The sequence below is a fragment of the Thunnus albacares genome, chromosome 12, assembly GCF_914725855.1.
Source record: "Thunnus albacares chromosome 12, fThuAlb1.1, whole genome shotgun sequence".
Lineage (NCBI taxonomy): Eukaryota > Metazoa > Chordata > Actinopteri > Scombriformes > Scombridae > Thunnus > Thunnus albacares.
The window spans coordinates 3,584,921-3,605,480 of NC_058117.1; the positions used below are offsets into that span (position 1 = coordinate 3,584,921).

Here is a 20,560-nt window from a genome sequence, read left to right on the forward strand (position 1 = left end):
TCAGCAGTGGATCATCAGACCTCAGGTTCATGTTCAAGAGGTGAGTAAGTGTTTTTTTCCTGCTGACATTGTTTCATTTCATTTGATACAAACTGCAGCTCGTTCATCTATTTATTACATTTTCTATAGATGGATTTCCTGTAGTGTTACAGTCTGTGCCTGTGTTAAAACAACACAGAGCTGTAACATCGTCTCTCACCTGGTTTTATTTGGAACTACTTGTATAAATGATTAATCACATGTGAAAAACAAACAGGAGTCTTACTCCGGTCTGTATTGTCCAATCACATGATTCAGCTACAGATCCGTTATGTGGCGTGTTTAAACTGCTGACAGACTGTGACTCTGCTGACTAAGAACTGACAGGAAGTACACAACACAAAATCAACATTTGGAGCGTGTCAGGTGGATGTGAAAGGAGAACGTGGAAATGTAAACACAGTTTCTGTGCTTCACATGCAGAAACTTCCTTGTTTGACTGGTTTGTCTTGTATTACACAAATAAATAGGATTATTATATTGTATAAGTTCAGTAGGGCTGCACTTAATTATCTTCATTATCACTTAATCTGCCAATTATTTTCTTGATTAATCATTTGGCCAATAAAATGTCAGATAATAGTGAAGAATGCCCGTTGTAATTTCTCACAGTCAAAGATTACATCTTCATGTGTGTCATTTGTCTGACTAACAGTCAGCAAGCTGAAAACAGAGAATATTTGGTTTTCTGCATAAAAAAATATTGAAACAAATAATTGAAAATCAAAACAGTTGCAGCTCTAAAATGAAGAACACAACATTGACACAGAATCTCAGCTCTTAAGGCATTTTTTGATAATCAAAACTTCATGTTCAATCATCCGAAGCAGAGATTCAAGCACATGAACAGGTGAGTGGTTGTTAGAGGGGTCAGTCTGGAGCAGGAGGCCCAGCAACAGAACAGTGTGGAACTCTGACTCTACAATTTTACATCATAAATAAACATTTTAAAACATGATATTTTCAAAGTCCTTCTACATTCTGTTGTCCAGTCGTCTTGTCCTGTGGTCAGGGCGCGCTGGCGTTCATCTTCTCCTGGCAGCTGTCCCAGAAGTTCAGCAGTCTGTTGTCCTTGTTGGCGCAGAAGTCGCTAAAGTCTCTGAGCAGGCGGTCGGCGAGCCTCTCGTCGCCCAGCACGCCCGTCCTCCAGGCTTTGGTCAGCATGGTGTTGTACGCCCAGTAGTAACCGGCCCGTTCCTCGCCGCCGAACGGCCCCTGGCTGTTGGAGGTGGTGGAGTTTCTGCGCCGGCGCTGCTGCCCGCTCGGGTACTTCCTCTTAGAATACGGCAGCTGCAGGAACACGGTGCCTGACAGAAGAGAAGCAGATTGAAGCTTCCAGAAGACACAGACGTCTCTGTGGTTGTTGTTTTTTTATGCTGTAATGTGACAAACCTGTGACGTGGATGTACTGGGGCTTGTTCTCTGAGGGGAAATTAAAAGAAGAGGCAGAAAACTTGTCGTGCACAAAGCCGAATCTGATGGAAAGAACACAAATGTCAGAGAAAAATATGTGGTCATGACACCAAACTTTGTCAGCTACTGTACGTCTTACATTTAAGGATTTCTATAACGTTCAGAAAACCACAAAACATCAAGAACCTGTAGAGTATGGCTTCTTGAAAGAGCTGCATCCTGTCCCAGTACGTCTCGGGTTCGAAACCTGTTTGATGAAAGGAAACAGACTGATGTAACTGAACCACACATCACATATGCGAGAGCTGGCAGTGAGAGAGCTTCCTCACCTTCAAACAGGTTGTCGCTGCCGTTCTTCAGCAGACAGTGGATGTTCAGAGGGATGAAGAGTTGGGCTCTCAGTGGATCTCCGTACAGGTAAGAAGTCAGTGCGAAAGGAACCTCCAGCACGGGAACCAACAGGAAGCCGCAGGACGCCGCTTTCCTGTGCCACCCTTGAACCTGATGGATAATAACTGTTTAAAAGCTGGCAGCTCAGAGTGAAAGCTCTCTGTACTGCACATCTGCTCCTTCCTCTTATAAAGTTCATAAGGTGACAAGAACCATACAGAAGACTTCCTCAGTCTCTTCATATAAGCCAAAATCCTCCCTAAAGGTCATGCCTTAAGTAACCTTAAGTTTCTTCACTGTTTCCTTGACATTGACTTCAAGAATTTGCTGATACTTCTGAGAACTGGTTCTTTATTTCCTCAATACTTTCTGTCATAATAGATCCACCTCCTGCTTATCATTTAGCAAGATGTTCTAATGCTTCTCTCTCTCAGTTCCTCCAATCTGCAATCATGTTGGCAGATTGTGACAAAAATAGCTCAAATGTCAAATGTCAGTTGTACAGACAGTGTTTCCTGTGTTGCATTCTGAGGATGTCGGGTGTGTTTGAAAAGATTTCGTTAATCAGTAAGAGATCTGGAAGTATCAAATTCCCTAAATACTCCAGAGGGGAAACATAGAAGAAACAACTTGTTACCATCTCAAAGAGCACTGCAGCGGTGACAGCCATCCAGTGCAGCTTGATCTCAAAGGCGGCGTTGAGGGAGAAGTTGCCGTGGTAATAACAGCTGCACCATTCAGTTCGGTCGCTGCGGTTGTTAACATCCACATCCACGGTGACCGTCTTCTGCTCCGGGACCGTAGCAGCTGGAGGACAGATGGAGGGAGGGAGGGAGGGAGGGAGGGAGGGAGGTGGAGAGACAAACAGACAGGAGGCGAGGAAGCAAAAGAAGGAGAGATGGATGGCATGATGGGCGGGGAGACGGCAGAGTGAGAGCAGAGGTGCTGAGCGTGGATGGAGATGTTGAGATATTTACTGACCCTCTAAAGGTCTTCAAATCTGATCTAAAGAATGCTGGACTATGATATATTTCATAGTTGTAATTGATACTAATTGAAGATAACTCTATTCTCTAGATATCTCTGTTATCTGATGACATGAATGCTTACACATGCTTCTCTCCCTTCAATCCCACATGAAGTTGAAACAGCATTAATGTCTGCATCATCCCAGTTCAAGGTCAGGTTAGACATGAATGGTTCCAGCATCACATTAAGACTAATCCAGGAAACAAGTCAAGGTGTCACATAGCAAACTGAAAAAGCCTCAATGTTGCAAAGTAGTTGCTTTGAAGATGCAAGGATTTTTAAATAAGATGAGGTCAAAGGTGGCGTGAAGCAAAGAGTCCAGATTGAAGCAGACGCACTGTCACCGACCTGCCGTGTAGTGACAGTGCTTCGTGTTGAAAAGCCAGCGGGAGAGCGACAGGTGAGGACATTGCACACCACAGCACTGCTGAACCACAGCCACTAGAACACCACAGCATGCACTGAAACAACACCACTACTGCTACTTCAGCTACACACTATAACCACACAGCATGCACTGATTGGAGGGTGGAGGTGAAAATTTGATGACATCAGACAGAGGCGGTGCCACTGTGGACTGATGAATACAACTACACACACTCTGCATGCTCTACACACCAGCAGCTACTCAATGCAGATCTACTGTACAGTCCACTGTGAGGAGAGCTGAGTCCAGTATCTCAGTGTCACACAGTAAAGAGATGATGATGATGATGATGATGGTGGGAACACTGCTGTGTGAGTGAGATGGAAAATGATTAATGTAACTGAAGGATGGTGGTTTGTCTGATGGTTGTGTACATCTAGATCTCATTATTTTTGGTTTCTATAGTTGTTTTAATGTGTGAATTTGTTGGTGTTTATTTTGAATATCTGAAATGCAAAACTGGATTTTACAAATATCATTTCCTGCACAAACACCGTCATTCATAACTTTTTTAGCCATGCTAGCAGCAACTATCTTGCAGCTGATCTGTATTTTCTGTACATTTTTAATAAAATCTTCTTCTTTTTTGGTGAAAATTGGTACAAACCAAAAACAATGAGCTTGAGGTAAATGTGGATGAATGTTGTATGGAAGCTGGAGGGCTCACTTGAGGGTGCTTCCTGGGTCATGTGATGGGTGGATACTGGCCGGGGCAAACCTTACTGCCATCATTTACATAATGAATAATCAGCAGCACTGAAAGAACCAATTAGTATTGGTTTGTATTTTTGGTTTCTATGACACTAACCCAGAGCCCCAAAACAAATGTACCCCCTGCTCTGTGTGACACTTCAACACTAGACTCAGACAATCACCTAAAGTAGACATAAGCATGATCTGCATCAGACTGGATGAGGGAGGAGGTAATGGCTCCTCTGCGGTGTGGGCTGGGAGGGATGGTCAGGCTGGGTGTACCTAGCAGTGCGGCGGCCTGGCTGCGTCCTCCAAAGCTGCGGCTGAAGGAGCTGTGCCTACTTGCGTAGGAAGCTGGCCGGCTGGGCAGCCAGGGCAGGAGGAAGGCCGGGAGGTCGCAGGGTCTCCGCTCCTCCAACACGAAGGCCACCTCGAACCACTTCCTCTGAAACAGGGCAAAGTCCTCCAGAGCTGCGGCTGACCATACACCAGCCGCTGAGGGGGTGAGCTGGGAGGTCGGACCTGCAGAGAGAGTGAGTAAATATAGTACTAACATTTGTTGTGAGTGCAGTGAGTAACTAAGAAGAAAGCAGTGACCCATAAGGTCTCTGTGTGCATTTTAAGTCCATTCACCGTCCTTCTCTCCTACTATCCTGTAGAAGTAGAAACCATAGACGAAGGTGCGCATGGCATCCCCGGAAGCGTGGGCCACCAAACCTTCATCCAGCATCTTCTACACAGACAAACACAGACAAACAGCTGCTGAGAGATGCAGACAAGCAACATTTACACTGTACTACACAGTTTCCTAAAAAGTGCTTTCTTGCTGATGCAGGAAACCAAAAAAACATACTAGATTTTGTGTCATGAATTTTTGATGAATAGATAATTAAGCAGAGATCTGTTGACAGCATTTAGCATGAGGGGATTCATTTACCTGCATGACATCCACAGCCATGCCCTGTGTGGCCACGCCTTCCACGTTGTTGACCAGCCAGTGAACGACCTCGGCACTGATGAAGCAGTTGAGTGGCAGACCCTTCTGCTCTGGGAGCAGCTGTACTCCTGTCCTATAATATCACAGAGCACAGAAACATGAACTTGACCCATGTCACCACACTCTGTACGCACCGCAGTACTTCAACTAGGAACATAAACGGAAAAGGAAGAAGACAAAACTGTGCACGACATTGCTCACTGTCTAAAGACTTGAAAAGAAAACCCAAGAGCCATTATATCTACATAACTGTGTGTTGGTTACAGGAACCACATTAAATGAAAACAAGTCTCACGTGGGATGTTTGATGGCCTCCAGGATCTCCATGAGTGTTGAGGAAGAGGACAGAGAAAGGGCTCCAGCTGCAGACTGCCCACTGTGAACACATCACTGGTCAGTGCTGAACCACAACATGCTGTTTAGGCAGATTATCAGAGTTTTCAGCTGTTCTCACTGGGGTCCACGAAAACAACGTAGCATTAACAAGCATTAAGACACAACTAGGAGAAAGGAGTAAAACCCTGAGAGACATTAAATAAAAATATCAATTTTTTTTTTTTACCCATGTTAGTATTAAACTTTTGTAATCCTTTTTAAGTGCTAAATGTGTTTTACATCCGTGTAGTACATGCAGTCAGGGGTTAGTGTACCTGGTGTCTGTGCTGCTGCTGGCTGCAGTCTCTCCTGCAGGCTGTGCTGCTGCTCCAGCTGTCACTCCTGGCTGGACTCCTTTATCTGCAGCCTCGGTGGCTTCAGCAGGCAACTACACAGTTAAAGTACTTCTTTAAATGAGCTGTTTCAGCCAGAATGTTTTAAGGGTTTCCTAAGATAACAAACATTTTCTGACTTACATCTAGTGGTATCCAGCCATGCAGACGGTTTTATTTGAGATTTCTGTCGACACAACGGTACTGTGGTGGTGAAAATAATTTTGTGTCATCATCATCGACACCTTTTTCCAGAAACAGTGTTGGTGTTACTCTGTTACATCCACAGACCTCACCGTCTGTCTTCACTGAGACTACTGTCTTAAACAAAGCCCATCCACCTCTGTTGTATTGGGGTGGAGGCAGAAATTTCAGAGACAGATATCAAAAACACCTGGACCGACAAAAGCAAAACTATCTGCGTGGATACACACCAGTAGAGGGAAGTGAGAAAATGTGTTTTTGTTGTAATTTGTGTGATCTTTTACCAACGCAGTCCTGATGTCATGCATGGAGACAGACATGGGCCTAAAAGGTTTAGAGCCCACTTGTGATACAGTACATGTTAGTTACATCGGGATCACACATCTGATTTTGCTTTTTTAGACTGTAGCTATATGAATGCTAAACTAATAAAGACATGCCTCTCACCCACCTTTAGCCACTCTTAAGGGACCTTCTGTTGGATAAGACAGCTTTAGAATGATTCTGTCTGGATGTGAATACTGCTGAAATGTGCAGCAAGTTTTTTTTTTTATTGGATATATAAAGAATTAAAAGTACTAAAATCTTTTCTTTAAAAACAGATTTTGCCAGAGAGAGTTTTTTGCCAGGTCACTGCGACTTTTCATGATGTTTATATTTTTTAACATTTGTACTTTAGATAGTAAAATGATAACAACAAATCTAACTGAGTAACATAATAGATTAAATGTGATCCCTGTTTGTGAGAGTGTCACTACCTACCAGCAGGCACTACATACAGTACGATGCACAAAGTACAAACTCAATAAAAGTGAAAAAAAAAAAAGAAGTCTGAAGGAGCACTGCAAGTCAAAAGTCATGTGACGCCCACACAGTGTTTCTGCACAGCATGCTCATGCGGTAATGCAGAGTGAGTTATAGGAACTACAGCACATGTAGACACAGAGACACACCCACACACACACACACACACACACACACACACACACACACACACACACACACACACTGAGCTTCAGCGATGCCCCGGGACCTCGTTACTGACCTGAGAGTGATAGATGTAGGAGGAGCGAGGGCTACGTATAAAATCCAAAATAAAGGCAGCGTCCTGTCAGCATACAGGGAGAACATGACCCAGGATCAAACACCCAAAGCTCAGCACGGGAACAGAACAGAGGCATGGAGAAAATGCAGATGGAAGGAGAAAAACAAGAGCAAAAGCCCCTCACCAAAGCACCAGCAAAGAATAACCATTTCATCAAAGTATTTGTTGCTGATTAAAAAAAAAAAAAAAAAAAAAAAAATTCAGATGTGTCTGCAAAAGCTGAACGCCTGAAGCAAAACAACTTATTCTGATCCACACACACAGAGAGGAGGCTCACCTTGCGTGGACTGTCTACGTATGTGAGAGCTGTAGCAACACTTGCAGGGTCACTGATGGCTGCTGAGGGCTTTGCCTGCTGCTGCTGCTGCTGCTGCTCCTCCAGCGTCCTGACAGGAAGCAGAGACAATGCACTGAAGACTGAGATCCATGTGTGCAATGCAAACAACATGTTGTCACGCAAGTCACTCACTTCTGGTTCTGATCCATCTCCAGCAGGGCTGATAGAGCTGATGTGCCTTTCTTGCCTTGTGGGGGCGCTACAGGTTCAGTAGGATATGGAGGGAGAGGACTGGTAACCTGCAGCCCCTTCATTGGTGTTCCCTTCTGCTATGTGAAGAAGAGAAGGAGAGTGTGTTTACCCTGTGTTCAATGGCCAGACAGTATCAAAAACCCTATAAGATGCTTTGGAAAATGGCAGAAAATAATGGATAAAGGGCCAAAACATGGAAAAACAGTGGTATGGTGCTAAAGTAAAGTCTGATATTCAAGTAGTGGAAAAAAGTATTCAGACCCTTTACTTATGTAAGAGTGTCAGTGCCATGATGTCCTGCATTCAAAATCTGATTTAACTAAAAGTACAGAAGTACTATCAGCAAAATGTTATTACTAAGACACTGTAATGTTGTAGGTGGTCAAACCAATATCAGATTTTTTACTTTCTAATTCACTTTATAGCACGGCATCATATTTCATATGTTCTTTATGCTCTTTTAGGTTTTTTTAAATCATAATGTGCAAAGTAAATAGTAGCTATAGTTGTCAGATAAATGTAGTGGAGCATTTTCCACATTTTTAAGTAGTGTAGTAAAGGTAAAGTTGATTAATAATTTCAGTCTTTTTTATTGAATACCATTCAATATCTTTGGGGTTTGAAATTATAATAATTATATAGAAGTTAAAATTAGGAAATCATATTTTATATAGACAAGTCAAGTAATGTAATCAAGTAATCATTAAACTAGGAGATCCTCACTCTGATGATCCTGTCGGAGCGATGCCGCCGTCGAATGCGGTTGAGGCCCTCCAGGAAGCGGATGAAGCCGTCCAGCAGGACCCACTCTCCACTGCCACCCATTCCAGTGCTCGCTCCATCCCCGTAAACATCCCAGTGCCCCTCTCCGTCCGCCACCCGCCGAGCCCCCCCAGCCGGCAGCAAGAGGAAACGAGTCCTCCAGAACTTCAGAGAGTCGATCAAACTGCGGAGGCAGAATAAAGGCAGAGCATGAGATCTGATAATGATACTCAGAGTAAAAAGAGTGTAAACTAGTAAACAGTAGATTACATACTTAGAATTGACCATAAACACAACATTAATACAATACATGAACAGATAAAAAGTGGAGAGCACTGTCTATACGTGTGTGAATACATGATGTGTTGTATGTACCTGAAGTCCTCAGAGCCAGCAGAGCAGATGTACTGGTCCAGGTAGTTCCACTTGTATTCCTCCAGTCTCTCATGGCCAAACTCCACCCAGCAGGACACAAACTGAGCATCAGAATGTGGAGGACACAGGCTGTAGCTGTACTGGATCTGAGCAGACTCATACGGGTACCTAAAACACACACAAACAAACACAACTTTTAGCCTGCTGATGTCATTAGAAAACAGGAATTCCTTTTCTGTAAGAATCTCAAGGTTTTCTTTTTGCATTTTGCATTTTTGCCTTTTTATTAGATTGTGACAGTAGACAGCTGACATTGGTAGATTTTCATTAGTAGTGTTTTCCACTTGTGTTGTTCACACTGGTCTTAGAGGCAAAGAATATGTCTTATCTGTGTCAGAGGTTGCTTGTACTCACTTCGGCAGGTAGCGAGTAACAGTGATGATCTTGTCTTTGAGGCAAACTTTATGAAAGGTCCGGCCCATACTGAGCCAGTACACCGTCTCCTCCTCTTCTGCTCGACGCAGAGACACCAGACCTGAAACACAACAAGAGAGAGGACACATGCAGTCACCACGGGTTACTGGTGGGTGAGGTTTATTCTAGAGACATATTGTATCAAATACTGAAAGCAATGCTTGTACAGACACAAATAACAAATAATCACAAACTAACTATATATAATTTAGCATTGTATTTAGATATAAGAACACAGGCGACGATATGAAACAGTTTTGGATTTTAAATAATAATATACACAATATATATATATACAGTAAGAAACATTAACTAACCTCTGGAGTAAAGAGGGCTGCTGCCAAGGGGTGTGGCCACAGCTGGCTGTGGTTTCCTGTTATTTGGCTGGACGATGATCTGGTAGCCCTGCATCAACCTCTGACAGATAAACTCCTCAAACACCTGAGTGGCACTCATCACTGGAGCTTCATCTTCCCGCCTGAGAAAGAGATAGAAGAAGTACAAGAACTTAGTCGACCTGAGACAAAAAAGGCACTCAGATAAAACATAAAAAACATATTTCCAGTATTTTGTGATATGCAGTGTTCCAGTTGCCATTTCTTCCCCTTCACCTTTCACATTTAAAAATCCCCACATCCAGAAACTGGTTCTAAGTGTTAAACATAAGTATTTTTGTCGATTTATGGTGGAAATAAGGCACAGAATCAAAGTCTGCGAGCACCTCTCCAGGTCGCTGTGCGGCAGCAGGTCGTAGCAGCCTTCAGTGTAGTCATTCTGCAGCGTCTGGCGGTCAGGGAAGTAGTCAGTGGTGAGGGGCAGGCAGGCCGGTGTGGTCAGAGACTTCCAGTCCACCCCCACCGTGCAGCAGAAGCTGGGCACTGTTGGGGGTGCAGACAGCAGCAGGGCTTCAGGAGCACCCCCACACACACACACATACACAACACACACACATACACAACACACACACACAAAATCCCCACAGCAAAGACAAATGCATGTACCCAGAGTGGAGCGGTACATGTGTGTGGGGAGGGGGGGCAGATGGATATAGAAAGGACAAGAAAGCACAGTGGGGTGATAACAAAAGAAAGGAGTAAAGAGGAGAGTGAATACATAAAGAAAGAAAAAGACAGAATGTAGACACGAACAAAAATAGTACAAAAGAGTAGGAAGAAGAGAGAAGAGGGAAAGAAAAAAAACAAGGAAAGTGTTACTTTTACTGGCCTCGTAGCCCCTGCTGGTGATTCCTGAGGGGGCTGTGGTTGTGAAGCAGTGATCAAACATGCAGATTGTGGCTCTGTGACAGTCAGTCTGTGATCAGCGTCGCTCACAAGCAAGCGAAACATGTGTCCTGAGCTCAGCGAAGGTGTGAACGGTGAAGTGACTCAGTGAATGTAGGCAGAGAAATCACATCATGCAAACATACAAATGGTGAGCAAACTCTACAAAATATTGTGTGCAAGAGAGAGATTTACAATCAAGTCAAGAGAAATACACTGTCTACACCGCCATGCCAGCAATGAGATCTACATGAGGCTTGTTGAATGCAAAATTATGGGAGGGCTAATTAAATATAAGACCTTGTTATATTTCAATCATAAGACAGGAGGAGGCCCAGAGAAAGAGATAGCAGAAGAGTAAAACAGCGAAAGAGAGGATACAGAGGAGAGGAGGAGAGGGTAACCCCAAACCACATGACCTGTAAGAGGCGTTTATACCTGTGACCCCTGGAGACAGGACGCCCAGTGGAGAACCCTGCCTGCCAAAGCTGAATAAACCCTCACAGGTTAAAGACACCTCTGAAGGTTTATTGCCATCATCAGTTTGGTGATTAAGAAGCTTCATTATCATCCCGTTCCTGAGGTATGGCTACATGACAATGTTTGCGAACGGATCAATGACAAGTGTCTTTGTTTTCGTAAGGGCAAGATGGACTCACTTGGATCGGCACCACTGAGGGAGAAGTCTTCAAATGAGGAGCCGCGGTTGGTCAGAGCTCCTGCACAGGGATCACAATTAAAAACAAAGAAATCGCAGCACAGTTTTACAGATTTTTTTCCTGGCTGGTTACATATTTTAGCTGATTCAAATTTACTAGAAAGAAAGAGGAATCATCCATATATTCAATTCGACTATGAAAAAAAGGTAATTATGACACATTTATAGACTTCCCAACTATGTGTGGCATTCAACCCCGACCCCCACTTGTTCCTAAAAAATATGTAAATCTTTAAAGATGGCTAACAAATATGTAGTTTTTTTTTTTTAAGGCTAAATAACTTCCTAAAACAGCTGGACACTGTAGTTTTCAGCAAACGTTACTCAAAAAGGAGGAAGTGCATTTGTAGAGAGCTATTTACAGCGACGGAATAATACATGTTTGGTGCTCTATTGAGTATTTCTGGCAGCAGGGCTGCATGTGGACTGAGTCAAAATAAACTACAGTGTGTGTCCATGGTAACAAAGGGACATGTCAGCCAGTGGAACAATGTGGCTCATTGACATGCTCACTGATGTCAGTGGGTCCATTGTTAGTTTTGGTCTCTTCATGGGACTTGTTGACAGTGAGAAAAATATATACAGTATGTAAAGTGGTAAGTTTGATTTCACCACTACTGTTGCTCCTTGGACTTCCAGTGAACTCTTCCATCCCTCCACCGATGTAAAGGCCGTTCTCTCCTGTTTGCCGTGAGGTTGTTCGTCTTAAATGAAAAGATAAGTAACAAGTATTTATCTCACTGTCTGAGCTTCAAGCTAACATTCTTTACAAAGCAAAATGTTTGTCCCTTGTAGTGGGAGTGTCTAACCTTCCGGTAGCCTCGTGATAGGCCAGCTCCAGCAGCTCGGCTGAGGTGTGGGCAGGGTCTCTCTGCTGGCTGCCCTGCAGTTCAGCCATGTTCTGTCTGGTCTGGTGATGGATTTGAATAGCCTCTCCAGATGGACCTGAAGAATAAGAGTGGCACAAAAAAAACAATCACCCCATTAAATTATTAATTTAAGTACAAACTTTCCCCACAAAATTTGTTTGCTGGGAAATAATTATGATGCAAGAGAAGACGGCATCATTTAAAGTAAAAGTAATATGATTGTTATAATTAGGCAATCCAGCTGAGCGGTAATGAATTACATATTTTTCAAGTATGGTGACCAACTCACATCTTAACTAGTTCCCAAAAGTTGCTGTGTGTTTTGTGCATGACTGTGCGTCACCTTACCGACAGGGAAGGTGTGCATCCAGCGCCGGCGGTTGGAGGTGAGCTTCATGGGCATCCTGGATGGAGTGAAGGGGTTTATGAGCGCTCTCTGAGGGGTGTAACCTCCTGGGCGGATGTGCAAAGTGGACTCAGCACTTCCCACTGTGAACCTTCCTGGTGCGCTGGAGTCCCGCTGAGAGTCCATCATCTTCTCCAACAGCTCTGAACAACAGAACAAATGAGAAACAGGAATGGGATGGAGAAAGATAAGAGATGGGGCGCACTTTATCACATCCCCTTGTAGGCGTTGTGCTTGGAGTTACCTCTGGTGCTTGTGTATCCCAGAGAACTGCTGACTTCATACTGGGCAGGGGGCATCCGGGGTATCAGCAGCATGTTGGACACGGGGCCCAGACTGTCATCAGAGGCCAGGCTACGCTGCTCATCCGGACCTCCAGAGCGAACAGGAGGGGATGCACCAATGCCTGTGCTGACGTCCACCGAGCCCCAGCTCTTCCTCCCACTCGTCTCTTTGTCTCGACCCATCCTGAAAAACACACTCCGTTCAACAGGGCTTAACAGAAATTAGACCTCTGTCCACTGCCTCATGTTATATGTTGTGCAAGCAGTCAGATACCTGAAGTTGGTGCTTCTCTGAATTCGTGATGGACCAGGAAGTCTGAACACCTGAGCATCATAGGCGTCGTAGTCCACCTGTATTGGCAAGCTGTTGTCAGAGTCCTTTGGTGCACAGAGAGCTGGAAGAAGTCATGGAGAGGAGGGTTGGAGTGCAATAAGAAGCCATTATCTGATTCATGCTTCAAGAGGTTAAAAAGAGTTCAGAGAGATATATTATCACAGCTTACTGTGGTCTTTGCTGCTCTTGAATTTTTCAGCATGAAGCTAAAAAAAAAGGAAATTTTACAGAGATGTTAAATTGTATGAGATGCCTTTCAGAACAATTAAGTCATATAATAATGTAATAAATGTGCGATTGTACCTTGCGGCCAGCCAGTTTGATTCGAGGGGTGAAAGAACTGCAAGAGTTCTGACTTTTGGAGGTGTAGAAGCTGCAGGAATAAACAGAGGAGACGTATGACCAAGATGATCAATTAACTCCATATTTATACTTAAACTGAATTTATCTTTGATCTCATGCTTCAAGTGTGTTATCTTGCCTGTGGTTGATCCAGTGAGGGAGGTTATAGTCGTCTCCCACACGAGAGTCTCCGGGTGTCGTCCTATTGTGCAACTACAGAGTAAATGTTAGAGACTGTCAGTGACAAACACACATATGGACCTGATGCACCTACAGTGACTCATACAGGATGTGGATGTGTTACCTTGAATAATGGTACTGCATGCAATGGCTGCTCCCCCATACACACCAAGTCTACACCAATACCTACAGGGGAAATGCCAGTCACACAATTAACCTCCTTCATTTAGTGTTAATGTGAAAATATGTTTAATTAGTAGTGACGAGGGGATGATACTGAAGCACAGAAGCTTGTTTCATTCATGAATATTAATCTCCTGTCACATTATGTTGTGACACATGAAATGTCACATAAATAACAACCATGAAGTTAAAACACATGAGCCCACAGTAAGTACCAATAAGATGTGTTCATATTTCCTGTCAACAAAAATGTTTTATGTGTAGACTTTTTGGATAACGCATTTATTAATTATTATACTGTAGCATACTCAACAAGAGTAATACAGATTTAATAAAAAACATGCTTCTTGAACCTTTATTGCACACATCAGACAATTAAAGTTACTATCTTGAAGGGCTGCTATAACCCATGCACACCACCAGATGTCACTGTGGATACTTCAAAGCCTTGAAGCTGCAAATCTTTTTTCAGCAAAAACACAAACCCCCCCCCAAAGCTTTATAAGGCTTCATCCGCTCATCACTATCAACATGTATTTGTATCATCACACTCACCGTTATCAATCATACGCTGTTTGGTGAGAATCATAAGCAGGCGGTCGACTTCAAACACTCCAACCCCGGGTGTGATGACCACTGACATCTGGCCAGTGCGATCAAAGTTACGGTTGATGTAGTGCTTGTCAAACACTGTGGGAGACATGGTGGCTTTCAGCTTCTCTTTTTGTCTTTCATCACATTTCATCATATTCATCACATTTATTTGCATAACTGGTCAGGAACTCATTAATGCTGCTTGTTGGTAATGACTTGATTAAAAACTGGAGCCTCAGTTTGTGATATTCTCACAAAAAGCTCTTGAAATAAAAAAATGTGCCAAAATATTTCTGTATGAGCACATTTTATGATCCTGAAGACTCGTGACTTGGACACAAAGGAAGGCATTCATTGGCCCAGGGAGGGAATGTAATTCCAAGTCTGAGGCTCAACCCTGCACTGCCTTGATATAATACTTACACTGTTACTGTATGTATGTACACATACTGTATAAATTGTCTCACAGGATCATAAATGTTTGAAATATATTTAAAAAGGAAATCTGAGTACCTGGGTATTGAGAAACCAAATTTAGCAGTAAACATGAATTGGATGGACCTGTATTTACATTTAAAAAGCACAAATGGCTAACAACCAATATGCTTTTAAATTTGGATAAGAATAACAAACAACCAACAGACGTCTTCCAGATATCTGAATATCTGCCCAAATCTCCATTTTTTTTCCATCAATTCAAAAAGATTCATCAGCTAGATTAATAGATTAAACTATTTAAGTGAAATGAAATGGCACTTAGTCTGATTATCAGGCAAATGAACACCTACAGTCTGGTCAGAAACATGAAGAAATAGCTAGCAAGCCACTTGTTAACACTGCTGGAAATAAAATGACAGTCTCACAGATGTTGACATACATCAACTTCTATATCAATGTTACTGTTGAGTAACTAAGTGTAGTCACATAACACATACATGTGATAATTAAATTTCTTCTTTTACTGAGAGTAATTCTACTCTGGGATTAGAGTACTCACCATTGAAAGAAAGGTTAATGGCCTCCAGGTAGTTTCCTTGGGCAGAGGTGGAGTTATAACCGACAGGAAAACCATCTGGCATGAGAGTAAATTAACACAAGATTTTGGTCACAAAAGGCACCTGATCCAAAGATCTATTTTCAACCAAATGTTCAACTCATTCACTACCTGCTTCTTTCAGCCGCACTAGGACAGGATACTGAATGAAGAGCTTCTTGATAGTGACCAGTAATGACGTCCACTCATCCCGTCTCTCATTCTGAGCCACGACCCTGATCACAAAGCAGTTAAGAGCCATCAAACTCCTCTGTTATCTACTCCTTAACTCTGATGAGCGAGCAGTAAGGTAGATGGTGATACCTGTAGAAGTCTTCATAAAAACGTCCTTCGTGATCTTGTCTGATGGACGCTCTGAGAATCTCAGGAAATTCATCTGAGGAAAATGACAAATCCATTTTAGCATTGATGCATATGTGTCACAGCTGAATGTGACGAAGACACTCACCTATTGTTTTAGCACTGTAGAAGGTACGTGAGAAGAGTACAACCGTCACTTCATGACTGCAGTTCTTCTCCTATTTTGAGAATAGTAGACACAGTACTTTATTAATCCCAAAGGAAATTACAGGCTCCAAATATTAAAACATTACTTTGGTTTAATCTTGAAAATGAGGATTAAAAGTTATGACAAAATCAGACAAAAGGAAATCACAAACCTTCCATTTGGCAAAAAGGTCTGACAGGAAACCATTTACAGCCTTCTCAAAGTAGAGGTCACCTGAGAGCGAAACATTGAAATGAGACATTCTCCTCTAGAGGAACGTATCAATATGAAAAACGTAAACTGACAAAATAAGTTCATACAATGTGAGTAACTAACGTCCAACTAACCATAGATGTCAAAGTCCCACATCTCACAGCTCATTTGGATAAAGATGTACACCATTGCAGATGTGGATCTGAACACCACCTGTTTCACAAGATCACATGACATTATTGTAAATGCTCAAGTAACTACATGATAACAAACGAGAAAGTGCAACTGAAGACAGTAAGCTCTACATACATGTTAAAACAAGTGACTTCTATTAGTCAATGTAATGTATACAGAGCAAAATCACACATTTGGTGGCAGTTTAATATGTTAAGTCCACTTAATATGTTAAACAGCAAATATGCATTCCACTGCCCAAACACTGTTTCAACACTACTGCATAAACTTGCCCAATGCACTATGTCCATATTATATCTGATTATTATTTTTCACTAGTTTGTCACACTTTATTCCGGATGTAGACTTGTCAGTGCCATCCATATTTGAAATGACAGAGGTTCTTCCTTAACCACATCTAAATGGGTGAGAAAGCCTGGTGTTTATGTCTTATTGATTGGTACATCTCTTAAATGACCTTTTGTACCTTTTCAATACATTTAAAAAGTAAATTACTGTAAATTTTATCCTGTCATGTTATCATAGGTGAGTTGTGTACTACAGAGCCCCCAAAGTCCCAAGAGATATATATATTTTTTAATCTTGTGCATACAAGTTGTTGTGTGTGTGTTGTTTGAGTGATGGTCAGCACCTTAGTGGAGAAAAGTGGACTTTGATGTCTCAAAGCTGAAAATGTTTATTGAAGCACTTGATCGAGCGGAGAACTGAAACAGTACACATCAAGGTGTTCTGGCCAAGATGCTGTCTCTTTCCGTTCTGCCCCCTGAAGGTCTGACTCTTAGTCTTTAACCTCAACAGATGAGCCAACAATATGAAAAATTAGTCTAATTGGCTCACTACTTTCTAAACAAGGAACTGTATTTCACCCGTGTTAGTTCAGGTCACGTTGCATGGAACTTCAGGTCACTGTCAGACTGTGTCAATAGAATCTACACATTCACCTATTTGTGTTGTCTAGGAAAGCCCCCTCCGACCTTGGTAACCACAGCAATGCTGATTTACCCTTTATCAGAGAGGTTTCTGCTGCCCCAAAACAAACCCTCTGTGTTTGTTTTGGGGCAGGAGAGAATGTCTCCTTTCTACTTAAGAATTACAGTGTGACCTCAAGGCCCAGGCTTGACCCAATGTGACCCAATTCGTAACCCCTGCACACAAGATAATATAATGTATGCACAAGATAATAATGCCATAAGATAACTTGTGGGCACATTATTATCTTATGCAAACAATATATATATATATAAAAACTTACCAGACGTCAGGGGTTATGTGGTACACCATTTAAAGCTCCAACACTTAAAACATACTTTTTTACAGACTTTTCCACATGCAATAAATGGACATTCCTGTGGTAAACACTGACTAACTTTTAATTTTTGGTTACTTTAAAAAGGCCAAACTCGTAGATTTTGAATACTGACATATAATATTAGCAGTCTGTGATGGTGGGGTAAAAATATCAGCATCTGCCAAAACTACATATAATACACCCTACATCTTACCCTGGTGTCTTCACTGATGTAACCACAGGTCACTTTCTCTCCCTTCACCCAGAGTTCACTGGCCTGGGCTCTAGAGGATCAAAAACACCATGAGCATGCATGTAGAGACGTGAAACTCTACAAAGAAGTAGGAACAAAGTAGGAAACATCACTACTGTACACTAGGAAAACAAGGCAAAAAACAACTTTAATTTAACCTCCATACATGTCAAATTTCTTTCAAATACTAAAAAAAAAAATCAACTCTCTCATTGACCTTAGGGTCACTCCCCTTATTTCATTGCAGAATAAAAACCCCAACAACATATCTTCTACAAGCAGTGTGCTCCAATATCAGAACAAAAACAGTTCCCTTTGCCTTTTTTTCCTTTATTCATAAGTTGGCTGCTTCTGTTGCTGACCATTAATAGAAAAGTGTGGATAAATGTTGATTTCTTTCGCCTTTATGTAAATGGAATGTGGAGACTGAAACGTATGCTTGGTAATCTACCTGATTCCAGCAAACTCCACCTTTTGTGTCACATAAGCACACGTGCTCACCTAAAATGAAGAATACAAAAGTTAAATGCACATATGAGCTATTACACATTACAACCAGATATGTAGACTTTCACATGCCCCACCAGACTCTTCTTCAGTCTCCACATGTCCCCTCTACCAATGTACTGGTCCTTGAAAGTCAGCTCCACCAGGTCCAGTGTAACGTCCTGTAAGGCAAAAAGCTATAAGAGATTCTGTTTGGCTGACAGACTGCGGAGATGCAGAGGAGTCACAGTGACATACCTTTGGGTCGACAATGTTAACAATGACATCCTGGTATGCACGCAGTTTGAAAGCTTGCGCTACAGTCTGGTCCACACTGATCGTCTCTGAATAAGACCAAAATATTTATCGATTATCAATTATTTTTCAGTGTTACATTGAGACCTAGTGAGTCATGAATCTTGGCTTTGACATTAGTCCATAATTCTAATTGTTCATTTACACCTTTTATTATAGGAGGTGGACAGGAACATCTTATAATACAACCAAATTCATTAACACCACAAAACAGTCTGAATAATCACCACAGAGTTGTGTCAACACCTCTCTGACACCATGTCAACAAGAAGAGAACATTATGAGCTTCACATCACAGGGCTGTTTGGATTGGACTGCATTATACTGTATAGTCAGTCCACCATCTGAGAACAATTTGCTATAATATTCTAGTCTCAGTTGTTGTAACAATAACCCACTCTGACGACACAGAGATCATTCAAGGTTAATAAGATCTAGCCTGCTCAAATTCCATAAACAGAGCAAACCTGCTGCTACATGCAGGGTTACTGTACATCATAGTTCATTTACCTTTCTGAAGATCCTCTTTTAGGCTCTTCACCTGCAGCAGGAGAGGACTGGAGATTTCAAAATAGACAATATGAGATAATAGGCTCAGTAGTGGAACAACATGTAAATGGTAAAACATCAGTTTAACCGTGTAATTGTGCCATTGTGCCCATTATGCAAACTTGCCTGTACTCATCTGTGGGGTGTGCAATCTCGATTATATCCCCAATACTGACTTGAGGGAAAACCTTTGAGTTGACAACCAACTCATCATCTGTTCAAAGGAAGAGTTCGTTTAAAAGACAATCTCATAGAAATCAAATGTTTCAAAAGAGAAACATGAATTGAGGCTGCAAGTGTTTGCTTACCACTCCCACCAAAGCCTTTCTTGTGCAGCACAAGCTTATATGACTTATTGGTCTTCATGATGAACCAGCTGAGGAACAACAATCATTACTTCATTTGTGACTTATACAAGTTATACCCAAACTAACACAAGAACCTTGTATTCATTGTTTTTCATATGTGGACACTGTCCCATTACTGCGAGGAGCCAGTCCCAAATTAAATCCTCGAGTCGTTGTCAGTTTATTTTTCCAGTCTTTTACACAATAATAGTGGGCAAGGTCAACTAGATGTATATGTGGAGGGTGGTGAGCTAAGGAAACCAACTGGAAACGACGCATGACCTGCCTGCCAGACTTTCTGAACAGAGTACCGTAAGTAATGAATGTTTTCTACATCATTGAACTTAAAGCATTTAAAGACATAAGTAGAATATAATTGCTTATTTTAAGTAATCAATAAGAACTTAAGCATAAGACACGTGAAAAACACATCCAGCAGTACCTGAGCAGGCTCAAACTCCACCGGCTAACTCTTAACTGCCCTGGGATGTTGACATTTGCTAACTTACAGCTCGCTAGTCAAGTTTGCTAACTAACACTAGCCTCTGTGTAACAATAAAGACTTGCAATTAAAATTCATGCATATAGCTTAAGTAAGGCAGAACCACTGTTTTTGTTAAAATGAATAAACAGCAGTTTACTGCTCGCGTTAGCTAGCGAGCAGTAGACTGCTATGATACATCCATGTAGCTAACGCTGGTAGGATTGTACTTCCTCCAAAACATGGAGAGGTGTGATGTGATTGGTTCGCAGTTGTTCAGAGAGTGTCGTAGCAAGCAAGAGGACTCACCCCGCTTATTTCCGCTTTCGCTTCTTTTGGAAGATTAAAACACGTTTTATTGTTTATTATAACCCGATGTACCAACACACTTCCCAAAGTTACATTCATATTTTATCATTTCTTTTAATAAGATATATGTACATTAAAAGAAATACTGGTATGAACGTGCAATCAAGTAAAGCCAGGCCTTTGTACACACTCGGTATTTTTCAGTAGAAAGTCCTCATTAATAAGGGATACATTAGGTTTTATGATTTT

At 42.0% G+C, this 20,560-nt stretch overlaps 1 protein-coding gene across 5 annotated transcripts; it reads right to left on the reverse strand.

Annotated features, from left to right (window-relative positions):
• Nucleotides 1-616: 616 nt before the first annotated feature.
• depdc5 (DEP domain containing 5, GATOR1 subcomplex subunit) lies at nucleotides 617-20,224 on the reverse strand. 5 transcript variants are annotated; one of them, XM_044367169.1, is made up of 43 exons: nucleotides 19,964-20,224; nucleotides 19,483-19,550; nucleotides 19,301-19,388; nucleotides 19,136-19,182; nucleotides 18,569-18,654; nucleotides 18,409-18,492; nucleotides 18,276-18,325; nucleotides 17,786-17,855; nucleotides 16,223-16,301; nucleotides 16,048-16,109; nucleotides 15,837-15,906; nucleotides 15,692-15,764; nucleotides 15,500-15,603; nucleotides 15,332-15,406; nucleotides 14,296-14,430; nucleotides 13,682-13,743; nucleotides 13,517-13,590; nucleotides 13,339-13,408; nucleotides 13,205-13,241; nucleotides 12,976-13,096; nucleotides 12,662-12,885; nucleotides 12,360-12,560; nucleotides 11,952-12,087; nucleotides 11,755-11,846; nucleotides 11,084-11,143; nucleotides 9,866-10,022; nucleotides 9,462-9,622; nucleotides 9,085-9,205; nucleotides 8,671-8,838; nucleotides 8,257-8,479; nucleotides 7,474-7,610; nucleotides 7,282-7,390; nucleotides 6,945-7,007; nucleotides 5,639-5,751; nucleotides 5,284-5,364; nucleotides 4,929-5,061; nucleotides 4,625-4,724; nucleotides 4,274-4,513; nucleotides 2,480-2,649; nucleotides 1,782-1,953; nucleotides 1,639-1,699; nucleotides 1,432-1,514; nucleotides 617-1,346 (listed from the first exon to the last, which is right to left on the reverse strand). In XM_044367169.1, the coding sequence occupies exons 2-43, from the start codon at nucleotides 19,538-19,540 to the stop codon at nucleotides 1,048-1,050; spliced, it is 4,749 nt and encodes a 1,582-aa protein (XP_044223104.1). In that variant the 5' UTR covers nucleotides 19,541-19,550; nucleotides 19,964-20,224; the 3' UTR covers nucleotides 617-1,047. The 5 variants fall into 5 exon arrangements, with proteins under 5 accessions (XP_044223104.1, XP_044223103.1, XP_044223105.1 ...); XM_044367168.1 differs by having other exon boundaries at nucleotides 7,474-7,607; nucleotides 9,866-10,049; XM_044367170.1 differs by having other exon boundaries at nucleotides 4,334-4,513; nucleotides 9,866-10,049.
• Nucleotides 20,225-20,560: the final 336 nt, after the last annotated feature.

Excerpts from the sequence above, each read along its gene's own strand:
- depdc5 (XM_044367167.1), bottom strand. The coding sequence starts at position 19,540 with ATGAAGACCAATAAGTCATATAAGCTTGTGCTGCACAAGAAAGGCTTT. Across the intron at positions 12,561-12,661 it reads GGGATACACAAGCACCAGAG|AGCTGTTGGAGAAGATGATG; the intron begins GTAACTCCAAGC and ends TCTGTTGTTCAG. Across the intron at positions 11,144-11,754 it reads TCCAAGGAGCAACAGTAGTG|GAGCTCTGACCAACCGCGGC; the intron begins GTGAAATCAAAC and ends ATCCCTGTGCAG.